The sequence below is a fragment of the Rhinopithecus roxellana genome, chromosome 9, assembly GCF_007565055.1.
Source record: "Rhinopithecus roxellana isolate Shanxi Qingling chromosome 9, ASM756505v1, whole genome shotgun sequence".
Lineage (NCBI taxonomy): Eukaryota > Metazoa > Chordata > Mammalia > Primates > Cercopithecidae > Rhinopithecus > Rhinopithecus roxellana.
Window position 1 is genome coordinate 86,554,543 of NC_044557.1, and position 27,460 is coordinate 86,582,002.

Here is a 27,460-nt window from a genome sequence, read left to right on the forward strand (position 1 = left end):
CTCGGCCCCCTCCCCGCTTGCAGGGGACTCCAGAGACACCGCCACTTCGCAAACTTTTCCTCCCCACCACCGAGAGGGGGCGAGGAGGGGTAAAAGGGGAAGCAGGTCCCGCGGGGCGCGCGGACCTGCAGGCTCCTTGCTGGGCGCCGCCACCCGCGAGCTGGACCCACAGGGGTACCGGGCCCCGCGGCCGCCCTCCGGCCGCTTTCTGGCTCCGGTTCCTGTCCCTGCTTTTCCCGCGGGAGCGGGGGGCGGGGTGCGGAGGGCAGCAAGGCCCGCGCGGTACCCAGCGGGGCCGCCCTGCATGGCCCTGCGCAGTGGGGCGGGCTGTTTCGGCCGGGTCTGGCGCAGGGTGTCGGGGTTCCCGGACGCCTGGCCCCGGCGCTCGAGCAGCCTCCTGTGCCTGTCCGCCTTCTCGGCTGAGCCCGGGCCCGCGCCGCCCCTGCCCCGCCAGCCGCCTCGCGGTGGCGGTGGCTGTGGCGGCCCCAGCGGAGGGGGCCCCCCCCAGCCTCCCCGCCCCCCGCCTCCCCGCTGCTGCTGCTGCTGCTGCCGCCGCCGCTTACAACTTGGAGGCGGCGGCGGCGGCGGAGGAGGAGGCGGCGGCGGCCGCCGGGCGCTGCAGTGGGACGCGCGCGGCTGTGAGCCTGCGGGACATGCCCCCCGCGCCGGCTCCTTGCTGGCGGCCATGAAGAGGCAGAACGTGCGGACTCTGTCCCTCATCGTCTGCACCTTCACCTACCTGCTGGTGGGCGCCGCCGTGTTCGACGCCCTCGAGTCGGACCACGAGATGCGCGAGGAGGAGAAACTCAAAGCCGAGGAGATCCGGATCAAGGGGAAGTACAACATCAGCAGCGAGGACTACCGGCAGCTGGAGCTGGTGATCCTGCAGTCGGAGCCGCACCGCGCCGGCGTCCAGTGGAAATTCGCCGGCTCCTTCTACTTTGCCATCACGGTCATCACCACCATAGGTAAGGGCTGGGCGCGCCGCCGGGCTCCTGCGCCCCGGGAGGAGTCCGGGGAGGCGGCTGAGCGCGCGGCGCAGGGCTGGGTGCAGGGCGTCGAGGGTTAAACGCAGCCTCCCTTGGGGGCCTTCCCGCAGCGCCCCCTCCTCTCTAGGGAGCCCCCACCTCTGCGGCGCCTCCGAGCCTCACCCTTCGGGGACCCCACCCGGTGCTCTCCACCGCGCTGGTGTCTGGGCCAGGCGTGCGAGCCCCGAGCGAGTGTGCCTGAGCTGGGAGGGCGGAGGCGCCACTTTTGCGAAGAGAGTGGAGCGCTAAGAATAATCCCATAGCAGACACCCACCCACCCACCGCCCCGGCGCGGGCTGGGCTGCGCGGGGCTCTGAGCCTTACACTTACTACCTCTCTGGGAGTTGGAGAGGGCTGGCCTGGCACCCATGGCTCCTAGAGGGACTCAGGTGGCAGGGGAGTGCGCCTGAGGCATGGGAGGCACTGATCCTCCGTAACCCCTGGACTCCCCTACAGGCTTCTCTGAACTCAGATTTCATCTTTCTTCCCCGGGTCCTTTTTTTCCCTGAGTTCCAGTTCTGGAGCTTGGACTTTCCAGGCCCCTGGGAGGAGAGAGTTTGCTCTCTGGTGCTTGTGGTGGGGGTGGCAGCCCCTCAATTGCTCTCAGTAGAGGTGGAGAGTGGGAGCAGGGCAGAACCTGCCCACTCCCTAGGCTGTGACAGTGGGAAAGGCCAGTCTAGATATTGCCCACAAATCAGGGAACTTGAGCCTCAGTCACGAGAGGGGGTCCAGCTGGTAAACTGTAGGGATGCCTGCCAGCCCCACTGCCAAGGGCGCTATTCACAGAGTAGGGTTTCTGGTGGGTCCCGAGGGCAGTGTCCCCTCTAAGGCTGGGGGCTGGGAGGACTCCCAGACGTTATACTTGGAGACCTGTGGGAGCTGGGGCAGGTCCCTTCATCTGGGTGGACGCTGTGGATACCCTGCATGGCGGGAGGCAGGGTGGTTTCTCTGTGGTTCACTTGCCCCAGTGAGGCAGGCTGCCTCTCTAGGGCCATCTCCTTGGACCTGCCAAGGCCAGTGTGTTAGTGGGGGTGGTCTGTTTCCTGTACCCCTCAGGGCTTGACACTCCTGTGCCCTGGGCAGGGATCTCTTCCTTCCCCCCTCCCTTCTTCCCGGCTCCTCCTGTCTCCCTTCTCTGGACCTCCTTCTCTAATTTCCCTCTTGATATTTTTCTTTGTCTGGAAATCTCTGCATACTGAAAAAACAGGATTTCTCAGTGCCATATGCAACAGGAAGCGCCAGCACAGGACGGCTTGTCTTTCCTTCTTGGTTGAAAATACTTTTTAGAGAGTCATCTTGTTTTAAATGTTTAATTCATTGGTGCAGGTTTTTCTGTTTGTGAAGGAAATTGTCCTTCTGTTATCTACATAATCAGCTTGGCTCTTGCTTGCCCCACGCCCTTTGCCCAGCACCCCAAATACAGATGACTCCTTCCCTTCCCACACTGTGTTTCCAGCATCTGAGAGGGCCAGTCATTTCCATCATCTCTGGCTTTAAACTGTGGCAGTGGCACGCAGATGCACAGGGCAGTGATTCTGGGGGACAGGGGCCTGTGTGCTGGAGAGCTGGAGACTAAGAAATATGCCTCTGAAACTGGCCACCCCTGGGGAGAGGAGAAAGCCCCAAGCCCCTTAAACATGCCTTTCGGGTTGAAGATGGAAGACAGGTGAAATTGGCTAGCATGCTGGCTTCCAGTAGTAAAACAGGCACATAAAATGCTTGGCTGATCCCGAGAGTTGAGCTGCAACATTGTGAGGAGAGGATTGGTGTTAAAAGCAAACCCTGAAATGTGCCAGTTTTCCTTAAGAAATACATTGTTGAGACTGATGAAGTTTTTATTGAGGTCTGTTTCCGTGATTGATTCTGATTGGTAGCTCTGGGTGCATGCCTGTCACAGTTAAAACTCCAAAGAGACGCTGTCAAGGGAAGTGTAGCTAAATGGAGGCTGTCGGCTTCGCTCAGGGCTATGGGACTTGTATGAATAAGGGACCAGAGGCCATCTGAGGAATTTGCTGATTTTTCTTGCTTTCTTCTTTGGGCTTTCCACTGATTTTCTGGAAAGAAAGTTTGGGAAAAAATTGTGTGTGTGTGTGTGTGTGTGTGTGTGTGTGTGTGTGTGAATAAAACACAGCTCTAACACTAACATAGCTGTCCTGTTGTAGAAAGACATTCAACTTGGAACCCACAGACCTGGCTTGGAATCTGAATTCTTCTGTAGTGTAAAGACCATAGGAAGGTCATTCCCCAACTCCTGACCTCAGTCTCCCCACCTGTAGAAGGGATGTCTCACAAGAACTACCTGACAGGCTGACTTTTAAGGTCCAAGTGAGATTCCGTGGGCTGCAGCTGCCAGGCACAGTGTGGCTGGCGCTTAGTAGGAATGGAATCCGTGCTCTTGGACGAAGCCTGATCCAGCCTCCACTCTCTGCCCTACGAAGCTGTTTAGCAGAAGAGCTCAAATTTACAGGAAACAAAGCACCTTTCCAGTTAATTCTCTTATTTTCTTTTTTTAATATAAATGCAAATTAAGGTGCTCCTAGGCCTAGAACAAAACCCGGTCCCAAGCCTTGCCCTCCAAGGATTTGTCTCCTATTGGGCAGTGATATTAATGAGTCAGGTTAATCTTCATGGGCGTTCTGATTTTTAATCTAACCTTGAGCTATTTCTTGAGCGTGCTTTAACTTTTTGTCCAAGTCTCCAAGGCTGGGACGGGAGCCGCTGGTGCTGGGCAGCCACGAATGAAGGCTTCTTCTCAGATGCAGCTATTAGCTTGCTCTGTGAAATGGATTTTTAAAACGTATGTAATTATCACTTCGCGTTGAATCTGTGGCCGCGCCTTCCTAAAAGGCTTTGGAGGGATATTACCTTGAGTCCCGCCCCAGCTCTCCGGGGATCCCAGGGCATGGTGACCACTGTCATAACCAGGGAAGAACGGGAGTGCAGCTGGGCCCCGCAAAGGGTAAACTCAGTTACATCATTTATCAGGCTCTGTTTCCATTCCTCCCCATTTGCGTCCTTTGATGTCTGTGCCACTTGTAGCTATTTCCGCAGAGATTATGTTTAGTTCTAAACTTGTGAAGTGCTAGGCCTTTACGTGGGAGACCCTCGTATGTATCCTGTAGTTTCCTTTTGATTAGGGGTTCAGTCTGAGCTGTCCCCCAACCCCCGACCCACCACCTGTTGGTGGAAGTGATGGAAGTCAGGAGTGCTGGGCCAGGGTCTGGACAGGGGTGGAGGAGTTTTATTTGGATTTGACCTGCTTGGGGCTAAGGCTCAGTTGTGTAAGGGACCCCGGGAACATACGTGTGAACTTCCTACAGTAGGCACTTTAGCCTCTCCCCACGATCTAACAGAGTTGGAGTCTCCATGACACTTCTTTTTCCAATCTAACATCTGTGACCTGAGCTGTTATCACCTTTAGGATCATTAAAAAAGAAGAAACCATGCTTAGAAATCAGATCTCATCTGCAGAGTGTGGAGGACAATTTAAAATCGGGTTTGGGCAGGGAAGGAGAGGTGGGTTTTTCCTTTTCTTGCTATAGTTTGCAGGAAGGGGAGCCGTACATCAGGGGCAGTATTTCCCCAGAACCTCAGGCCCCGCTGAAGCTAGGAGTGGTTGCTGTGGGAATTGAGCTGACTGGCTGGGGGCTGAGAAACAGCTCTGGGGCTCCGGGAGGTGCCTTGCTCCCAGGCCTGTACCTGCTGGAAACAGAGTGCCTTGGATAGCTTCCTTTTCTCATTCATAAACGGCACCTTGAACAGACTTTTTGTGAAACAGACAGCATTTTCCATTTTTTTCTGGCACTTTTGGTGTAGTGTTTGGTACACGGTTCACACTCTGTGCGAGCACCTGGCCCTGCCTGGCCGGTGCTGCTCCAAAGCTCTGAGGCTCTGCGGACAGTCTAGATGACAAGATAAGGCCTGGCCTTGAGCAAGGAGGAGGGAGCTGGAAACCCAAACAGTTGGTTGCAGTCCAGGGTGCAGTCCAGGGGCAGCTAACCCCAGTGGCTGCTGGAACCCGTTCCCTGCCACCCTGCTTAACACATGCAGGGGCTGTGCTCCTTGGTTGGCTCTTTGAACCCATCTTACAGGTGTTTGCCCTCCAAGAAGTCTTCCCAGCCTTTGCTCTCACTGCCTCCCTCAGTCCTAGCCTTTTTCTTTAGTAAACACTATGTTTTCCGCTCCAGGCCCTAACTGTGTGTGTTTTCCCCTGCACCTGCAGGGCCAGGACAATGCCTGGGCCAGAGGGGCTTCTTGGAAGGGCTGCAGAATACAAGCAGCCCCAAGCAGACCCCACAGGCTGGTGCCAGAGGAGCACGGAGCCTCCACATGCATGCATTCACCTCCCTCACTTTATAGATGAGGAAACTGAGGCAGATAAGGCCACATGCACTAAGGCAGAAGGTCTTGAACTCTGTGATGCAGTTGGGATCTCCTTACTGAAGGCTCCAACCGTGGTGTTTTTCCTGGGGCCAGGGCTGGGCTCGTGGAGTAGTCCATCATGTTTTTCCTTCTCCCTTGTTAGCTCTACCCTTTGGTAAAACTGCCCAGCAGACCCAGATGAAGGGTTGCCAGTGCTCCTTGGGGTGGACCCAGAGGAGTGGGGCTTCCTTGGTAATGTCCAGCAGGGTAGCTGGCCACGCTGGTGAGCCAGGAGATGGCTGTGGGCAGCTCCTCTTCCCCAGACCCTTCTCAGACCTGGGCTCACTTAGCCCTGGGCCCTGTAGGAAGCACTGCCTCCTTATAGATGTCATGGATGAGGCAAAGAAATGGGGCAGAAGTGGGGTTTCTTCTGATTCTGGGGTATATCAAAGAGACACCTCGGTATGCAGAGACAACCAGCATGGTGCTCTGAGGAGGGGTGGGAATCAGGTGAGACCCAGGAGTTGGAGATACCCATTGCCTTCACCTACTCTTTCCTGGGTCACTTTCATTAGTGGAGTGTAAGGAGGTCAGAGTAGTAGGTGAAACGGGCCTCAGTATACGCCTCTTCCTCCATGCAGTGGTTATTCACACCTCCATCTCTCCATTCACAATGTACTCACTTAGTCCTCCATGCACCTGCTTATTCACATATCCATCCACCCACCCACCCAGCTATCTACCATACATCTGCCACCCATCAGTCCACCCATCTACACATCCATCCATCTATCCCCATCCATCCTCCCATCCACCCATTTATCCATCCATCCATCCATCCATCCATCCATCCATCCATCCATTCACCTGTCCACTCACCCATCCACCATTCCTCTACCCACCATCCATCTATCCATCCACCATTCATCTACCCATCCATCCATCTACCATTCACCCATCTACCCACCTACCCACTCACCCATCCATATACCCATCTACCCACTCATCCACCCATCCACCATCCATCTGTCCACCCACCCATCTATCCATCCATGCATTTACCATTCATCCACTATTTATCCATCCACCTACACATCCATCCACCATCCATCTGTTCCCCTACCCGTCCACACATCCATCAATCCATTCATTCACCATGCATCCCTCCACCCATCTATCTATCCACCATCCATCTCTCCACCCATTCATCCTCCTACCCACCTACCCATCCATCCATCTATCCATCCAACCACCCACTCCTTCATCCATCCACCCATTCACCTACTTGTCTATCCATCCATCCATCCATCCATCCATCTATTCATCCACCCACCCACTCCTTCATCCATCCACCCATTCACCTACTCATCCATCCATCCACTCATCCACCCACCAATCCACTTACCCATTTATATCCATTTACTCACTCATCCATCCATCCATCCATCCATCCATCCATCCATCCATCCACTCATCTATTCACCCATCCATCCATTCATCCACCCACCCACTCCTTCATCCATCCACCCATTCACCTACTCATCCATCCATCCACTCATCCACCCACCAACCCACTTACCCATTTATATCCATTTACCCACTCATCCATCCATCCATCCATCCATCCATCCATCCATCCATCCACTCATCTATTCACCCACCCATCCACCCACTCACTCACCCATGCATCCATCCGTCTATTTAGCCACCCATTCATCCTTCTGTGTATTCCCTCTCTTCTTCCCTCCCTCCTTCCCTCTCTCCTTTGTGTGCTCAGTGGGTCCTCAACTCACTTGCTTATTGGATGGATTTCTGCCCCTGTCTTTCCGTGTGCTGGGTGGGAGCCCTGTGCTGGTGGGAGGCACACAGTGGTGAGCAGGCACAGTACCCTGACTAGAGCCTCAGTGTTAATGCCTCAGTGGCTTCCATGAAGGATCTCCAAGATGTTCTAGCCCCATCTCCTTCCTGTAAATGGTGAGCCAATCCCAATTACTTGTGATTTTTAAGCATTTTTATTTAAGTATAACATTCTTATAGAAAAGTGCACATTTCGCAAATGTATTGCTCAGTGAATTCTCATAAGGAAATCTTGTCCATGTAACCAGCACTCTGAACAAGAGACAAAACATTATTAGCACCCCAGAACCCCCCACACTAGTCATCTTGAATGCCTCCAGTGGTAAAGAGCTCATTATGTAACACATAATGAAGTGGTGGTGGATGTGTTTAGATGAATGTTGAGATGATCTCTTGTGGGGTTCTGATCTGGTGAGGAGCAGTGTGTGCATGTGGGTTGGGGTGGCTTCTCTTCAAGGGGCTGCTTGTCTCTATAGTGGTCACCCGAGGAGGAACCAGCGGATATACATTTAGAAACTGGAACATGGGGGGCTTAAACCTGGAAAATGAGAGGGATTTTAGCCCACAGATGCGAAGCTGAGCCTGGAGTGGGGACGGCATGCTACAGTGGCCCAGGGAGCTGGTCCCAGAGGGTTGGCCCCTCTGACTCAGACTGCAGCAAGCAGCTCCGGGCTGTGTGTACACCAGCCACCCAGAGGATGAGGGAAACATGGAGAAAGAGATACAATGCTTATTCTCAGCAGAGCCCCAGGAACTAGGAGGCAACCAGCCCAAGTAGGTTGGGCTGATAAAGGAAAGGCAGTGGGCATTCTTGAGAGAGCCCCCCAGGCAGAGGAATTCTGGGACCCGAGAATTGGAGGAGGGTCCTTCCCACCTCCAGGTGGAGCACCCTGCCATGGCCAGCCTGAAGGAGCCTGGAGTCTGGGGTCCCTTTCCTCAAGGGATTTTGTCTTGAGGGTCTCTTTTTCTTCCCATCCCCACCTGGGAACCTCCACCTGTAGAAAGCTCTCCCTTTTTAGGTCAGGGCACTCACTGTGTAGCTTATGATCCTCCGAAGGGAGGGCTGAGTGGAGCTTGGCCTCCCTCCTGTTCTGTCACAGCCTGTAGGGATTTGGGGATAGCCCTGGGCTCCCGGGTTTCTTCCAATAATGCCATTTGTAGCCAGTTCCTCTCCTCTGAGCAATTTTAGCCTGTGTGTGCTTTCCCAGTCCAGTCTGAGCATTCAGGGAGCACTGACCATCATCTCCTCTTGTCTACACAATATACTTCTGTTAATGTCCTCAGTTGGTATACTAGCTTTTCTGGGTAGCCCCTTCCTGCATTAACTTGTTTTGAGCACATGTACTTCCATTTTGTGCTACTAAGCAAAAGTGTCCCTGTCTTGCATTGGTATGGTCCTGAATACAAACCCTGCCATTGACACCTCAGCACAAAGCAGAATTATGTGCTAGGGACCAAGAAAGGAAGAGATGGTTGGTGGAAAAATTCATGGCGGGCAAGATGAGAAAATTCAGGCGCATCTGTGAGTGTGTTGTCCTGGCTTGTCGGGACACCGTGGGCGGATGTCAACCTCGGGGCCTGAAAGTCCCTCCAGCTCACAGTTTGCTGGCCTCAGCCCAACCATGCCCTTGCATGGGGTCTTGGAGTCAACTAGCCCTGAGTGGTGGAAGAGCCTGGCCAGGGAGTGGCTGCTCAAAGGTGGTACTAGGTGAGTGGGGTGGACCTGCCCTGAGTTGTCCTCATCCTTATCACAACTTGAGCCCTGGGAGGGACCAGTAGGTGGCAACGGGGTGGAGGGAGGGGGCCGGAGTAGAGGGGGGTGGGCTGGAGCTTGGGGTGGCAGGTGGTGGGTGGAATGTTGGTGTCAGGGATGCTGGGCCAGGCATCTGGAGACTGGGGGGCAGGTCCCTACCCTACCCCTGGTCAGCCATCCAGTGAATGGGCCATGATGCCACCTGTTGCCTGGGCAGGATTTCAGGGACTCCTCTGTGGCCTCTCTTATGAAGGCACACAGCTGGGAAGCAGGCAGGCCTGGGGTGCCAGTGCCTTGCAGGGTGGCTCACATCTGGCTTGTGCCCCATCCCAGAGGCCCAATCTGAGGCACACTCCTTAAGCCTGGGCTCCCTCATCTATGAAATGGGGACTGAGAGCTCAGAATTTTTGTCCTTGTAAGGATGGGAGGAAATGTATCTGAAAGGTTTCCTCGCCTCCTCCACCCAGGAGCTGGCAAGTGGCAGCTTTGTTGTGACGGTGGTCATTTGGGCACACTCATTAGGGGACAGTCACCCGGGTCTGGTTGTGCTCTGTCCACTCTCGGCAAATTCACTTTCAGCTTCCCCTCACCACTTCCCCACCACCCCCTTTCTGCTGCTGTCAAACCCCTGATCCTAATCTCATGGCCCCAGTCCTGGCAAGGGGCCACCTGAGGCCCCCTCTGACTGAGAAATGCTCCTCAGAGATGGAAATGCTGCTACCATCCAGTGGACGGGGGCTGGGATGGTGTCAAGCCGGGGGCTTTGGGAGCCACAGGCTGCATTCAAGGTGTCTCTGTGTTGGATTGGTATGGACTGGAATACAAGCCCTGGCTCGTTCAAGGAGTAAGATTTCCCCAACTCAGTTCTGTTGGGATACTATGGCTTCCTGGGACATCACCTTCCACTCCACCACTGCAATGACCTTTAAAAGCCCATGGCTGCCATCTTCCCCCTGCCCCAGACCCCAGCAGCTCCCTGTCCCCTGCAGAGTCAGACCCAGGTCTTTAGCTCGCAGCCCTTTTCATCATCCAGCCCCGCCCAGGCCCTGTGACCACAACTTCTGCCCTGAGTCTGGCTCCGCCTTCCTCTTTTCCCCAATTGTCCTTTATCCTCTTGAGCAAAGGATTTGTTTCTTTGTTCCCCAGCCCACTGTGCCTCAGTCTCCTGAGTAGACATCCGGATTCCCCAGGGGCTGCTGGTCTCAGGCTCCCCTGCACCTGGCCAGGCCCACAGCAGGTGCTCGGGGAAGGCTGGCTGGACACTGCCTTGTACTCCTGGCTCCCCGAGAGCAGGAGCAGCTGAGAGCTGAGCAGTTTAGGGTGACATCTTTCTGCTTGGTTGTGCCTCAGGACCACTGGGCAGGTGCAGGACAGGCTGCAGCCTTTTGAACTAAAGCTGTTACTTTTAATGGAAGACGACAGGTTAGGGATCCATCCTGCTGAGTGGGGGAGCTTCTCACTCCTGAGGCTTAGATGTGTGATCTTGGTCCCCAAGGCCACCTGCTGGTGCCAGGCCTCTGTGAGTCTGCGGGGCATCTGGCAGGAAGAGATGCCTACTTGTGAAATGGACATTGGCTGTCACTGGCCCTGTCAGACATGTGAGGTACAGCCCACTCAGGAAGGTGAGAGGCCTTTACCCGTGGCTGACGGGCACACAGTCCACCTGTGGTGTTTGTCAGAGGTGTGGAAGGCAGGCATACATCTGGGATGAGCTTGTCAGGTGGGGCTGGGGTGAAAACTCAGGTGAGGTTGGGGTAAATCTCTCAGGTGGGCCTGGGGTGAGCCTCTCAGGTGGGCAGGGTGAGCTGCTCAGGTGGGGCTGGGGTGGTCTGCTCAGGTGGGCAGGGTGAGCTGCTCAGGTGGGGCTGGGGTGGTCTGCTCAGGTGGGCAGGGTGAGCTGTGTGATATTGAGAACTGTGGGGGGAACACTTGGTTTCCACATCTGAAGCAGAAGCTCTAGGCAGCATTTTGTATCAGGGCAGCTTGGGTGCATCGCCCCATGTGGTCTGGAAACAGGCAGTGCCAGGCCACTCATGGGTGCCAGGGTGTGGGCATTCAGTCAGACTTGGGTGGGAACTGATTGCTGCTGATGCTGGGTGGGCCTAGGCTGAGCTTACTTGGGCCGCAGGGAAGGGCCCAGCACAGGGATGCCGTGGGGCCTGGGAGAAGGTTCCCCAGTGAGTCTGGCCTTGATGAGAGGCTCTCCCTGTGCAGTTTCCTGGAGATAACTTCTTTGACAGCACCCAAGTGCTGAGGAGCTCTTGCAGTTGGGGAAATTGGTCTGGTGTCTATTTGGGACAATGTTCAGGCCATAGGTATCCAAACACTAGGGAGGGGGAAGCCAGTGTGTGTTGATTCCCCAAATAACTTTCATACTATGGGAAAGGGAAGGTTGGCAAGCCACGGCAGAGTGTTTCATGAAAAGGAGGAAATTCCCCATGACTCTCCTGCGACCCCCGTGATCACATGCAAGAATGGCTTCAGCATTCCATGTTCACCTTCTTGTCATTCCCCAAATGTGCTTGCTGACTTTGTCATTTCATTAGAGTGGATCATGTAGAGATCGTGTTCAGGTACCTCTAGCAGAAAACCCAGGTAACAAGGACTTGAGCAAACAGCTGTTTTCTCTTTCTTGGTTGCAAAGTGTGGGGCAAGCAGACAGGCTGACAGGTGGCTCCACAATGCCTTGAGAGATCAGGTTCTTTCCAGCTTTCTGCTCAGTCATCTTAGCTTGGCTTTTGTCCTCTGGCTGGTGTCTCATGGTTCCATGGTGGCTGCTCCACCTCCAGCATCCTCTCCAGCATCCCTCCTGGCAGGAAGAAGAGGAAGAACACAAGTCAAAGGCATGCGCCAGCTGAGCCTGCTTCTTTCTAAAGAACCTTCCTGGACGACCCACCCAACGGCTTTTACTTATATCTCATCAGCCAGGACTATGTCTTATGACCAACTCTAGCTGCAAGAGAACCTGGAAAATGGGGCATTCTGCTTCTCAAAGCAAGCTGGGGTGCAGCTGGTGAGGAGGGGGTGGAGTCAGGTGTTGGGAGATACCCAAGGGGTCTGTGGTGATATGCACAGCACTTCAGAGCCCCTTTTCTCTGTAAGTTTACATCACACATTACCTTGAGTTTCCACAGAGTGAAGGGAAATGATTTTAATGGCTATATATCCACTGAATGAATGGACACTTAACTATTGAACCATGCCTCTATTTGTAATGATTTAATGTATTTTTTCTTTTTTTAGGCTAACTATTGATAATGCTTTGTTGGACATCTCTGTGTGTGTGGATTCCATGAGGTCCTCCTTTAAGGGTTTGCTGGCTGTAGTGGGATCAGCATATCAGAGGGCACAGCACTCAGTTGTGTTACTATGTTGTTCCCATCAACAGCTGTACAAGCAGGGGTGGGTTTCTAGCTTCACTGCAACTTCAGCAGCCCTCGGCAATGTCGAAAAAGTTTTTGATGTTCTTACTATTTCAGAATGTTTTCCTAGCGGTCTTCAGGTGGCCTTGGAAAGGCAGCTGGGACAAGCTCATGTGGAGTTGGAAAGCTGGTATCCACAGTGAAATCCTTGCTCACCCCAGACACAGCCAGTCCAGGGGGATCTGCAGTGCACTTGTGGACACATGAAATGAGGAGGGGGAGGAGAAGGGAGCCTGTAGACCCAGTTCAGCTCCAGGGATGGGAACAGTTTGCCTTGTCAGTCTGGCCCAGCTGACTGGCTCTGGTCACTGGAACATTGTACCAAGAAGCAGTCTCAGTGGGGAAGGGTGCCATCTGTGATTGATTAGTCATATCTGACATGGGTATGGGTCAGGCAGTGGTAGTGGGTTTGCCACATATGCCCACCCTGGGCTGGTGGAAGAATTTCAGAGGTGGATGCCTTTTCATCACTATGCCAGGAATGATGTCACTATGGATAATTGCTTGACCTGGGTGTGATCTAGTTTACAAGACAGGTTCCCATCCACAACTATCTTTCATCCATTAACAAGACTATGAAATAGGGTCAGTGGTTACCTGGTTACACTGATGAGACTCTGAGAGATCTGGTGACTTGCCCAAGGTCATGAAGTGGAGCTTAGGACTTGAACCCAAATCTGTTCTCAAGCTTGATGTGGTCTCCATTACACCCACAGTCTGTCCAGGGTGTGGTCCCAGACACTGTCCCTCTGCCTGGAATTAAGAGCTGGGATACAGGAAGGATCAGCCTCAGTGATTATCACCTGACAGTCAAGATAACTGAGGAGTTATCTGGTCCCACCCTCTCAGGATGGCAGCATCACTGAACCTTCCAGTGATAGGGAGTTCACTGCCTCACTCATAGGGAAAGGCAGATGTGGCAACAGTTTTAAAATAAAAGGTCAAAATGACTCTCATTGGTTTGTCTTAGTTCTCCTGACCAGAGCTCCCCAGGATAAGTGTGACCTCAATTCTCTTACCACAACCAAAGAGTTATTGTTTATGGCACGCCCATGGGATTCTGTTTTTTTTTACAGCCACTGTCTCAATTAATTCCATTCTCTCAACAACCCAATAAGATAGATATTTTCATGTATCCCCATTTTATAGATGAGGACCTAGAAGATCAGAAAGACTAAGCAACTTGCCTAGGGTCATGTAGCTAATAAGTGGCAGAAAGGAGTTATGCCTAGGAAGTCTGACTTCAGAGTCTGGCCTATGTTGTTACATACAGGGTCTTTTCACCTGCATCAGTTAGCTAGTGATGTGTAACAAATCATCCACAAACACAGAGGCTGAAAACAACCACCATCTATTACTGTTCACAGTCTGAGGCTCAGCTAGGCAACTTTTACCCACTACTGGTCTGCAGGCTGATGGGGGAAGCTCTGCTTCAAGTCATTGCATGTTTTTCACTCAATGGTGGCAAAAGCACAGGAGAGAAGCAAAAGCAAGTGATGACTTTTATGCCAAGACACTGCTGTGATGATGTCACTTCTCCCATATACCATTGGCCAGAGCAAGTCATGTGACCAAGGCCAAAGTCAAAAGGTGGGAAATACATCCTGCCCACAATGAGCCCAAAGTAATGGTACAGTGTCTCAGCCTGCTGTCTGACCATGCCTCTTGCCAAGTCCCTCCTGCCATCCACTCGTCACCATGATTTCCTTCCTGGTGTAGTGGAGGGCATAGCTTTGGTTTCCAAGTGGGTTCAAATCCTGCCCATTGCATAACTCTCAGATGATGTGCTGTTTTCTCGTCTGTAAAACAGACAGTCCACAGTCTACCTTTGTATTAGTTTCAGTGTACTGGGGCTGCCATTACAAAGTAAGACAGGTTGACTTAAGCAGCAGCAAATATTTTTTTCTCACAGTTCTTCAGGCCTAAAGTCCCAGATCAAGGTGTCAGCAGGTTGATTTCTTCTGAAACCTTTCTTTTTGGCTTGTGGATGATCATCTCCCTGTGTCTTCATACAGCCATCCCTCTGTGCATGTCTGTGGTCCTAATCTCCTCTCCTTATAAGGACACCAATCAGATTGGATTAGGGCTCACACGAAGGGCCTCATTTTACCTTAGTTTTTCCAAAAGCAGTTACATCCAGAGGTCCTCGGGGTTAGGATTTCAACATATGAATTTGGGGTGAGGCAACATGATTCAGCCCACAGTAACCTCCTAGGACTGCTGTGAGGATTAAGCGAGATCAGGGAGATGAAAGCACCTAGTTCAGGGCCCATCACATAGAAGTCACTCAGCACATGTTGCTTTTCTGCCAAATCCCATGTATGAATCTGAGTTTATCTTACTATGGTCAAGAAGACTTTGTTGTCCAAACATGTTAATTAATCTATTGTTACTTATCAAAATCTGACCATCTGCTAGGCTGAAAGCCTACCATGGTGGAGTGGACCCAACCCAGGATCAGTCATTGATATGGTTTGGCTCTGTGTCCCCACCCAAATTTCATCTCAAATTGTAATCCCCATGTGTCAAGGGAGGGAAGTGATCGTATCATGGAGCAGTCCCAAGCTGTTCTCATGATAGTGAAGGAATTCTCACTAGAGCTGATGGTTTTACAGTGTGGCACTTCCTCATTCTTGCACTCACTCTTTTCTGCCACCTTGTGAAGAAGGTGTCTGCTTCCCTTTCCACCACGATTGTAAGTTTTCTGAGGCCTCTCCAGCCATGTGGAACTGTGAGTAAATTAAACCTGTTTTCTTTAAATTACCCAGTCTCAGGTATTTCTTTATAGCAGTGTAAGAATAGATTAAGGCAGTCATGGAGGGACCTGAGTTCAAATCCCTCATCTACCTTTTATTAGCTAGGGTACAGCAAGTAAACCATTTTTTTTCTCTCATCCTCAGCATCCTTATTTGTAGGGTATGGGTGATCCTATCTCCTTTAGCATGTTTTGAGTTCTATGAAGTCTACTGTGCTTTTAAACTTTTTCTTAACTGGATTTAAAAACTGGTAACATATAATACCTCTGTAATTTAAACATACAAACACATTAATGTTAGGTTTTTGGTGTGGTTATTATTATGACTATATATAATAAATGAGTACTTATCTTTAAGAGATAATGATGCATGTATAAATGAAATGTCTGGGATTTGCTTTAAAATAACCTGAATCACACGGGGAAGTGGATGGGGGTTTAGATAAAATAAGATTGGCCTTGAGTTGTTAATTGCTGAAGCTTAAGCATTCATATCTGGGGGTTATATTTTTCTCTACTTCGGTGTGTGTGTGTGTGTATGTGTGTATATATATATTTATATATGCTATGTATGAAAATCTACATAGTGAAAACTTCAGAAAAACCAAACAAACATAGCACAGAAGTAGAAGCTTCCTGTCATGGTCCAGCCCCTTAGCCCCATATCTAAGAGGTGACAACCAGCAGCAGGTTGCTGCATAGAAGAGGATGAAATACTTGGCTCTGTTGTAGGCTCTGGCATGCACATGTGTTTTCTTTGGCTCTTATGTTCTTTGAAAATATTTGGAATTAGTTGTCAACATTTATTAATCTTTTAAAAGAACGAGCTCTTGGTTTTATTATAGGAGGTTATCCATTTTATTGATTTTTTGCTTTTATTGTTATTACACACTTAATTTGCATTCTTTAGGTTTATTTATTTTTTTCCTCCCTTCGTGCACTGATAGTCACTAGGCTTTCTCGTTTTACAAATAAATTCACTAAAAGCTATATGTTTTCCTCTGTGTGCACCTTTGGCTGCATTCCATAGGCCTCTCATTATCATTTGTTTGTAAATAATTTGCAATGAGTTTTTTTTTCTTTAATCCAAGGGTTATTTGAAGTGTGTGTTTTAAAGTTATACACAAAACACACATGCATACACACACACATTTTTTAGCAAAATGATTAGGTAGGAGAACAAATTTTGGAGCCAGACTGCTTGTGTATTATTCTGTCTTGGTCATTTACTAATTGTAATGTAATTACATGGACATGCATTTCAGCCCCTCTGTGCCTTGGCTTTTGCAATCTATGAAATGAGGATGATAACAACGACAATAATAGACCTCAAGGTTGTTGAGAAGATTAAGTTAGTTCTTGTATTTTGCACATTTAAAATAGCTAATGTGCATTTTTTCATATATCTGTTGGCTGCATAAATGTCTTCTTTTGAGAAGTGTCTGTTCATATCCTTTGCCCACTTTTTGATGGGGTTGTTTTTCTCTTGTAAATATGTTTAAGTTCTTTGTAGATTCTGGATATTAGCCCTTTGTCAGATGGATAGATTGTAAAAATTTTCTCCCATTCTGTAGGTTGCCTGTTCGATCCGATGATAGCTTCTTTTGCTGTGCAGAAACTCTTTAGTTTAGTTAGATCCCATTTGTCTATTTTGGCTTGTGTTGCCATTGCTTTTGGTGTTTTAGTCATGAAGTCTTTGCCCATGCCTATGTCCTGAATGGTATTGCCTAGGTTTTCTTCTAGGGTTTTTATGGTGTTTGGTCTTACATTTAAGTCTTTAATCCATCTTGAGTTAATTTTTGTATACAGTGTAAGGAAGGGATCCAGTTTCAGCTTGCTACACATGTCTAGCCAGTTTTCTTATCAACACTGGTCATCAGAGAAATGCAAATCAAAACCACAATGAGATACCATCTCACACCAGTTAGAATGGCGATCATTAAAAAGTCAGGAAACAGCAGATGCTGGAGGGGATGTGGAGAAACAGGAACGCTTTTACACTGTTGGTGGGAGTGTAAATTAGTTCAACCATTGTAGAAGACAGTATGGCGATTCCTCAAGGATCTAGAACTAGAAATACCATTTGACCCAGCAATCCCATTACTGGGTATATATCCAAAGGATTATAAATCATGCTACTATAAAGACACATGCACATGTATGTTTATTGTGGCACTATTCACAATGGCAAAGACTTGGAACCAACCCAAATGTCCATCAGTGATAGACGAGATAAAGAAAATGTGGCACATATACACCATGGAATACTATGCAGCCATAAAAAAGGATGAGTTTATGTCCTTTGCAGGGACCTGGATGAAGCTGGAAGCCATAATTCTCAGCAAACTATCACAAGGACAGAAAACCAAACACCGCATGTTCTCACTCATAAGTGGGAGTTGAACAATGAGAACATGTGGACACAGGGAGGGGAACATTATAAACTGGGGCCTGTTGAGGGGTTGGGGGCTGGTGGAGGCATAGCGTTAGGAGAAATACCTACTGTAAATGACAAGTTGATGGGTGCGGCAAACTAACACGGCACATGTATACCTATGTAACAAAACTGCACATTGTGCACATGTACCCTAGAACTTAAAAGTATGATAATAAAAAATAAATAAATAAATAAAAATAAAATAGCTAATGTCTTTCAAGTGTTCACTATCTGTAAGGCATATTTATAATGCATAATTTCTGTATTTTAAAATTTACAGGACTTTTTCTTTGTAGTGCAATGATTAATTTTTGTTGAGTTCCATGAACATTTGAAAAGAACATTTATTACTTTTTTGTGTATAAAGTTCTACACAAACCTATTAAATCAAACATATTTGTTATGTTAGTCAAATCCTTTTCAAAGTCTGAAAACTGGTGATTCCTGGCTAAATCAGCTTGCACACATGTTGGGTTTAGCACATAGAGTGTTTAAATTATCATTATTTTATTAACTTTTATGCCTTAAATGGAGCATGTGCTCTGTCTAGTTCACCATAGTCCCTAGCATCATCATATCAGGTCATCTCACTCATTTGCTTTAGGTGCCTCACTCTATAGGCGTTTTGATGTGTATCTCTTGCTTTATAACCTGACTATAATTATTATTCGGTCTACTTAATTTCTGAGGGAGATCCCTTAGTATCTCTACCAGTGCTTGGTCACTGTATCTTGTCGGTTTCTCCTTGTATTTCTGACAATTTTAGTTTTATGTTTTTTGAAGCTATGTGGTTGGATGCATAAAGGTTTATGTTTGTTGTTATTTCTTCCTGGCAGAGATAAGCTTGCCTATGTAAAACAAGCTTTTCTATTATATTTGATCCTTTTGCCTTCTTTGTTTCCTTGATCTTATTGCTGTGCCTGCTTTTTTTTAAAATTAGCATTTGTTATATACATGTTCATATTTTTAGCTTATTTTTACCGTTTTTCTTCTAGGAAAGTTTTTGACATGGCTTATAACAAAAGACATACAAATAAGGTATAAAGTTAGTCCCAAAATATGAGTTGTGTGTGTGATTTGTGTATACTAACCTTCATATTGGCTGTGATACAGGTTCACATTTACTTTGGCTTCCAAGGAGAGAAGACAGAAAGACAATATGTCAAAAATTATAACTACTATCAGAAATGTGTGGTGCTAAATTGCACAAAAGAATGTGCTCTCATGTCTTCACTGAATGTTCACCAAGTAATGTTGTATTAGTGTGAGGAACATCAAAGAGGACTACACTGAAATGTGGCTGACTTGGAAACATCCAGGGCCATGGAGTTCTCAGGGCATGTCTGAGTGGGATGTCCAGTGAGTGATGGTGTGGTCTCTGGGGTACACTGTCCAGGGCCACCTGGGACCTGGTCTTCTTTGATTTTTTGACTTTGTCTCCCTTAGTGTGCTGGCATTTGTGCTTGGGTTTATCACATCTCTGTTCCGGGCAGGAATAAGGAGGGGGCAAGGGTCGGAAGGGTTATGCCAGTTGAGATTGTCCTTTTAACAAACTTTTCGGGAAGCCCCACTCAGCAATTTGCGCCTCTACCCCATCGGCCAAGGGTGGGCCGCATGGCCACACTTAGACCCATCATTGGCAGATGACTGGGAGAAGGAGGTGTGGCTGCATTTCCCATCTCATGCCTGCCTTAATACTTAGGGGACATCCAATCTGGGCTCCTGGAAAGAAATGGACCTTCTGGTGGCCTGTTCAGCAGCCCTTCACACTCCGCCCACACACCTCCTGTGACAGGGACAGCCCTCTGAGCCCTCAGCTGTGTTCAGCTACCACGTGTCCTGGATGGGACCTGGTAACACGTGGTCAACTCCGACCCCTCAGGCAGACCTGGCTTCGTGGTCTGGGCTTTAGTCTCCCCATGTGTAAGTGAGGCCATGCACAAGGTTGGCTTTGAAGTCTAGTGGCTGGTGATGGAAACCCTCAGACCGCTGCTGAAGGAAGAGGCCACTAGCTGCTTCATTTGGCATCTGGGGATGTCCCAAGAGTCCCCTATAAAAGAATCGGAAGAGGAGATGGAGCTGAAATGGGGAATGCTTTTGGCAGGAGAGCACCTCAGAGTGAGAACAGCAGAGGGGAGGAGGGAGGGAGCAGGAGGAAGCTGCCGGCAGGGGTGGGGCGGGTGCTTGTCTCTCTGGCTGCTTCCTTCTCTGCCTGGCTTCCAGGGCACCTGCTCTTCACCCTCGTCTGGCAGGGGAGGAATCTGGAGCTGGTGGGTCACTGCTCTTATCTCCTTGAGCCTTTCATTCTGGGACCAGAATCTTCCCGTACGGGCAGGGTGTCAGTGCTGTGACCGTTTCCTTCTTCCTATCAGGTGGACGTTTGCTGTAAGCTGGGATCTTGCTTTTAAGATTTAGAAGGGAATTGTAGATGCCCTCTTCCCAGGCCCCTACTGCTTCTGGTTGAAGTTCCTCCCCACCCCAGTCCCAAGAGGCCTGGACATTGGAAATGCTCTGGTTTTTTTCCTTTGGGTTTTGTTTTCCAGCTCAGTCTAGATCCATTCTGGGCACACAGAGGAGCCCTCTAATTTTTGGCTTCCTCTGGGGATGACCTAAGCATTTGTTTTTAAAGGGCGGGTGTGGGGGGGTCACCAGGCATTATGCAACACTGCACTACGGCAACATCACCCACTCAGCCTTCTCCAAGCTGCATGCATTTCTGAGATGGCCCAGGGCCTGTGCTGATGTGCATCAAGCTAGCCACAGGAGATCGAGTCACTGCCCTGCTCACAAGCCATCCATGGCTCCCTGTGGTCCACAGCCTGCAATGCATTGCTTACCATGGCCCTTGAAGTCTAAGCTCTTGCTTGCCTCTCAGCCCTGTCCCTCTCTCCACCCCTGTCCCTCTCTCCACCCCTGTCCCATGCAGACTGAGTCACGGGCTAGAGTGGGGCATCCCTAGCCACTGAAGATGCCTCCTCTGTACAGCCTTCCCAGGCAGGTGAGATGTCTCTCCTATGTGTCCCTGAAGTTCCAGGGCTCCTGCCAGTTCAGCACCTGCCACCCTGTGTCGTGCTCAGCTCTTTCCAAGCCAGTCTTCATCCCTTGCCCCCAGCACCTCTCAGCAGGGACCCTCTTCTTCATCTCCCAGGAGCTGAGGCCACCACCTGCCCGTGTCTGGCACTAAGCAGGCCCTCCAAGAATGTTTGTTGAATGAACATAGGCATGGAAATGGGACAGCCTTCACGAGAGCTATATTTAACTGTTCTAGAATATTCTCTAGATCTTTCAGAAAAGCAAATCCTTGAAAAACAGCAGCCCACGAATCTGAATGGCAGGTGTTTGTGAGAAGAGGTGGGTGGTCCCACTGGGAGAGCTTCCCATGGAGCCGGGCTTCTCCCTGCACCGCTCATGCTCCCGCTTAGCCCGAGGTGCCTGCTGACCTTGCTGTTCTTCCTCCAAATCCCAGGGTACCTGCAGGTCCTGGCCTGGTTCTCATGGTGCCACCGGAAGCTTCCAAGGGGTGGGCCACAGGAAGGGAGCCCTTCTGCCCCACCTGGGGCTGGGCCATCTTTCCTGGTGTCTCCCTGAGCTCCAGGTATGGCTGTGACTGTCCAGGCCGTATAAGATGCCGGTTGGTTAAATAGCAGTGTCCGTGCACTGACATCTTCTTTCCAAGTAGAGTGCTGAGGCCAGGTGTCCACTACAGGTTGCCTGGAGCCCCACACCATGATGTGAGATTGGCCACTGCCAGCCTCCCCAGGGAGCTGGCCCCAGCGGCCTCAGAGACTCTTGTTCCTTGTGGCAGAGGGAGCAGCCAGCTTGCTGCCTGCTGTGCTGCTGTGCCGCCTGCAGCCCCTCAGCATGGGGTGACCTCCTAAAGCCAGTGACCCTTGTTCCAGCTCCCAAGCACTCGGGGGCACCAGGAAGTCTGCCCGATCAAGTTCAAAGTAAGGAGATGTGTGGACCTCACCCACCTGACTCCGCCCTGCTCTCCCAGCTTCTCGCTCCTTCCCCTGGAGCTCTGGGCATGGGGCTCTGGGCACTGGCTGCTGGTGCCTTCGACACGGTCCCTGCCTCCTGCCTCACACCTTGGCCCAGGTTACTGCATCTGGGGGCGTCTTTCAAGGCCACTCTGCTGTTTCTTCATTTGGTGAACTTCGGTGGGCGGTGTGCTGGGGAGAGGAGCACAGCCCAGTGGTTCCTTCCCTGCCTCTTTCTCATTGTGTGACCTTCAGTGGACATAGCTTGGAGCCTAATATTTCCATATGTGAAATGGGTAGAATGATGACTGCCTTCTGGAGATTTTGTGAGGCTTAAATGAGATCACATGGGGAAGGCGCTGGGCCACATGGCACAGGATGAATGCACAGAGGGCACTATGATTAGTGTTCTCATCTGCCTGTTCGGTGCCATGCTAGATGCTGTGCTAGAGGCTGTTGGCTCCAAGGCAAAGAGAGCAGACACGAAAGCCACATGTGTGCTTGAGGAGACAGTTACAAAGCTGGAGCTCTAAGTTGTGGGAGGAGAGGGGCTGACAGGAGGCTGGGGTGAGGCTGGAGAGAGCCCCAGGCTGCTGGGCAGGACCATGGAGGCTGTGAGGAGGAGTTTAGATTTTGTACCCTAGACCTTGGGATCAGAGAGAGGTGGCATGGCTCTGCAGTTTGAGAATGAGACCGGCTGGGTTCCATCCTAGTGTGGCCTTTAATAGTAGGTGGCCCCAGAGAAGCTAAGCACCCTCTCTGGGCTATGTTTCCTCTCCTGCCAAGTGGGGATCCTGAGAGTGACAGCCTCAGGGGGCTGAGTGTGGCTCAGGGATGAGGAGCACGCAGGGGAAGTGCCTGACACCGTGAACACTCACTCAGCCATGTAGGTGGAGGGTTTGCATGGGGCAGGGGCAGATCTGAGATGCTGAAGCCACAGAAGCCTAGGGCAGCCTCCTCCTCTGATCTCCTCCATGGGTAAGGATCTGTCTTCCTGTCCCTCGTCCAGCCCGGGACTGTCCCTGAGGTGGCCCTCCTGCTCTCCAGGATCACTGCCCCTCTAGAGGTGTGTAGGACCCAGCTAGCCCCCAAGCTGCTACTTCTAGGCCTGGGATAATGGCTGTGGTTCCTGGGGAAGGTGAAGGGCAGATCCGGGTGGGGAGGTGGAAAGTGAGCCTCCGTAGCCCTGGGGAAGTTTCCTTCCTGAAGCTGGGCCCTGCCTGCCCCCTCTGCCACCTCCAGAAGACCCAGACATTGGAACTGGTGGTCCCTGTGCCTGCCGCTGCTGGCTAAGGCTGAGCCTGGAGCCTGCACTTGGCTGGCTTTGGGCAGAGGCTCTGCCAGCCGGAAGGGATGCTGCCAGCCCTCACTGGCCTTGGGCACCACTCCTGAGTCCCCATAGGCATGAGGTGGGAGCAGGTGGTGCAGGGGAAGAGACCTGGTGGGGGTGGGAGCCATGGTCCCTAGACCATGCACCCAGGAAGGCCCATGCCTGGCACACAGAGTGTGCTCACCTCACCCAGGATGCCCCATCTTTCCTGAGCGACACAGCTGTGACATACTCCAAGGTGCATGTGAGAAAGGCACCCAGGCTGAGGGAAGCACAGGCTGCCGGGCAGAGTGGAGGTGGGGGTTGGGGACACCACAGCCTTGGATCACAGAAAGGGCGGGTGACGTAAACACTTGCTTATTGCTGAGTGAATTGGCTTGGACCCCTGTGTTTCCCAGGTTTCCCTCTCTAGCTTATCTTTCCATGAAGGCAGAACCTGGGCTTCTTTGAAAAGACCTGGGTTTGAATCCTGACCCTCCCACACAGGCTGTGTAACCTGGGGTGAGCTCTGTAGTCTCTCTGAGCAGTCTTCCCATCCATCCAGCAAACAAGTTGAGGAGATGCTGGCACGTGCTAAGCTCTCGGTGACTTCGACAGATTCCTGCTAAGCTCCCCTCAGCTTTATCCAAGGACGTGCACACCCAGAGGCCCTGGGCTGAATGATCGCTAGACTGTGTTGACTTCAGAAAAATCTGACGACTTCGGGTTTCCCTTGTGACAAGAAGTGGGTGTCAGCAGGCCTGGCTGGTAGGGCCCCTTGGGGAAGTCATCACAGACCTGGGCCCATGCAGCTCCCGCACCCCTGTGCTCAGGGAGTGCCTTTCACCTGCCGTTCCGCATCCTGCCTTCTCTGCGAGAGGAGGGGAGAGCAGAGGCAGGTGCCAGCTGGGCCTGCACCTGTGCGTCAGGGACACAGGCGCTCTCCGGGAACCCACCTGGCATCACTCCCGCTGGCTATCATTGGCTGGAACTGGGTCACATGGCCACTCCTGGTATTTTTAGCTGGGCCCGTTGTTGTTTTAAATAAAACTGGGGTTCTCTTAGTGAGGAAGAAGGGAAGGGGCTGAGGGGACAGCCCACCCTGCTTCTGATGCTTAGGACTATGAAGTGGGCTTTTAAAAAAACAAAGCAAACCCTAACACCCCAAAACCAGACCCGCAAATGCATCTTTTCAGCCAGTGTTCTTTCAGCCAGGGCAGACCCAAGCCTCTGCAGGGCTGCCTGGTCTTGCCACTGTGTAGATATAAAAGTTGGATTTAGCTGTGCCCTGTGGATGAAGGTTGCATTTTTCTTACCCGTTTAACACCTGGGGAGAGAGGCCATTTAATGCTGTGCTGTCTGTAGACCTAGGACCTTGGTCTGAGAATAGGAGCCTACGTGGTATCAGGGGCCCAGTGATGGTCTTCAACCCTGGCCAGGTGAGGTCTGGGGGCCAGAACAGCACACCCAAGCCCACAGGCCTTGACCTCCAAAGAGGAAGGCACCTGTGAACCTTGAAACTGGCTGTGGAGTTTCTATCAGCGCTGTGAGGCCGCATCCAGGACTTTCTCCAGGGACGGGCCTGAGGCCCTCAGGGGTGTTGAGAGAACATTCCAGCTGCATGAAGACCTGGCTTCCTGAGCCTCATCCTGGAAGAGCAGAAAGGCCTGTGAAGGTCCCGGAGCTCAGAGCATGAGTGGAGAGGGGCCCAGCTGGCTGCCGACCAAAAGCCAGATGCACCTCGCCCTGAGCAGGAGTGGGACTTCTTAAGAGACCAGGATGGACACAGGGCTGTGGTCCTAGAGGGACAGTGACCTCAGGGCTCTCAGCCAGACGGGAGGGGGTTCCTGCCTCAGACTGGAGAAGGGAGCTGCCTGCAAGGCGTATATATCAGGAAAGACACTTCCACGACACCCTGGAATCCCTTCACCTCTGAGAGAAAGCAGCCTGCACCTTGGGCAGAATCTTGATTCCAGTGGCTTCCAAGGAGTTCTTATGGCCCTGAGAAACCTGAGGGATTGTGTGGAACACAAGTCCAGTCAGCTCCAAGGCCAAGCAGGGGACAGCCTTTGGTCCCAGTGGGTGCAGAAGTCTGCCAGCTGCAGTTGAGTGGGCCTGGATGGGTTGGGTCAGGCTGTGGGGCTGAGCTCGTGGGGCTGAGATGTGAGGTATTACTCTGTAGCTGTGGGGACCCATTGGGCTGGGATGTGAGGTATTACTCTGTGGCTGTGGGGACCCGTTGGGCTGGGATGTGAGGTATTACTCTGTGGTTGTGGGGACCCGTTGGGCTGGGATGTGAGGTATTACTCTGCGGCCCTGGGGACCCGTTGGGCTGGGATGTGAGGTATTACTCTGCGGCCGTGGGGACCCGTTGGGCTGGGATGTGAGGTATTACTCTGTGGTTGTGGGGACCCGTTGGGCTGGGATGTGAGGTATTACTCTGCGGCCCTGGGGACCCGTTGGGCTGGGATGTGAGGTATTACTCTGTGGTTGTGGGGACCCGTTGGGCTGGGATGTGAGGTATTACTCTGCGGCCGTGGGGACCCGTTGGGCTGGGATGTGAGGTATTACTCTGCGGCCGTGGGGACCCGTTGGGCTGGGATGTGAGGTATTACTCTGTGGTTGTGGGGACCCGTTGGGCTGGGATGTGAGGTATTACTCTGCGGCCCTGGGGACCCGTTGGGCTGGGATGTGAGGTATTACTCTGCGGCCCTGGGGACCCGTTGGGCTGGGATGTGAGGTATTACTCTGCAGCCCTGGGGACCCACTGGGCTGGGATGTGAGGTATTACTTTGCAGCTCTAGGGACCCATTGGACTGGGACTTGAGGTGTTACTCTGCAGCTGTAGAGACCCGTTGGGCTGGGATGCGAAGTATTACTCTGCAGCTGTGGGAACCCACTGGGCTGGGACTCGAGGTATTACTCTGCAGCTGTATGGACCCGTTGGGCTGGGACTCAAGGTTTTACTCTGCAGCCATGGGGACTCATCGGGCTAGGATGCAAGATGTTACTCTGCAGCTGCGTGGACCCATTGGGTTGGAAGGCGAGGTATTACTCTGTAGTCCTGGGGACTCGCCAGGCTAGGATGCAAGGTATTACTCTGCAGCCCTGGGGTCTTGTTGGACTGGGATGCATGATATTACTCTGCAGCTGTGAGGAATCAGGGAACACCTCCTTTATTTTTCTTCGTCCTGGTAAGAGTGTCCAGTCCACTTTTTCACCCTCAGTCAAATGCTTGGCATTTAGAGCAATTATATTCTCTCTTGGCCCTGAGCTGCTTCTTGGGGTTTAAACAAACCAGCAGCCCAGGAGAACTGGGTGATGAATACTTCTTGGCATTTGGGGTCAGACTAGCCCCTGGGACAAGTGTTGTGGAAAGAGTCCCAGGCCCTCGCATTGGATGAGCCCAAACAAGTCCAGCATTGTCCATTTCTCCTGGCGTGACTCAGTGCCTCTGCCTCAGTTTCCTCATCTGTGACCCAGGGGTGCACACACCCACAGGTGATAGGAGAAGCATCTAACACCCAGCACAGGCACAGGTGCAGCCTCTGTACCACCTGCTGTGCCCAGCATCAACCTTTAGTTGGTGGCCGCAGGAAGTAGGGTCCCCTGCGGCCACCAACTAAAGGCAGGTCCAGAAACATGCCTTTGGGGGAGGTGCATACATTCTGCAGCCTACTGGCCAGGCCGGGTTTTCATCCTGTCTTTGTAACCTACCAGCTCTGAGACTGTGGACAAGTGATTCACCACCTTTTTTTGTTTTGTTTTGCTTGTTTGTTTGTTTGAGACAGAGTCTCACTCTGTCACCCAGGCTGGAGTGTAATGGCACAATCTTAGCTCACTGCAACCTCCACTTCTTGGGTTCAAATGATTCTCATGCCTCAGCCTCCTAAATACCTGGGATTACAGGCATGCACCACCACACTCAGCCAATTTTTTTTTGTATTTTTAATAGAGATGGGTTTCACTGTGTTGGCCAGGCTGGTCTTGGGTTCCTGGCCTCATGTGATCCACCTGCCTTGACCTCCCAAAGTGCTGGGATTACAGGTGTGAGCCACCGTGCTCAGCCATGATTCACCTATTTTGTGCCTCCATGTCGTGAAGGTCAAAGTGAGCAAATATTTGAGAAGAGCTTAGGATGGTGCCTGGCATATGGCTTACACACATGGAGTGCCTCCTCTCAGAATCAGGGGCAGGCTGGGTCTAGAAGGCCTTTTGAGGACAAACTTCTCGTTTTCCAGGTAGCCCTATTCTGAGACATCCTGGTGTGTTCATCAGATAACATTTATGAGTGCCTGCACTGTACCAGCCCCAGCTGGGAAACAGAAATAAGTAACTCACAAGTTGTAGTTCTGTCCTCAGAGAGCCCACAGACCAGAGCAGGAGACGACAAGTACCCAGCTGATGATATCCCAGAAGGCCAAGGGCTAGAAGTGGCTTGGGGGAATCCATCACTGGACACTTCGTTGTTGGGAGAAGAGGGAAGGATGTATAGATGTGTAGTAGTAGTCAGCACAGGCTAACTGCTGTAACAGACTGCCCTCACTTCTCACTAGC

The 27,460-nt window shown here is 51.4% G+C and overlaps 1 protein-coding gene across 1 annotated transcript in view; it reads left to right on the forward strand.

Annotated features, from left to right (window-relative positions):
- Positions 1–563: 563 nt before the first annotated feature.
- The window catches only part of KCNK9 (potassium two pore domain channel subfamily K member 9), a 104,701-nt gene continuing 77,804 nt past the window's right edge, over positions 564–27,460 (forward strand). Inside the window, exon 1 of the mRNA XM_010354090.2 lies at positions 564–968. Coding sequence (XP_010352392.1) covers positions 686–968 — 283 coding nt within the window. The 5' untranslated portion in view covers positions 564–685. The remainder of the gene's footprint in view (positions 969–27,460) is intronic.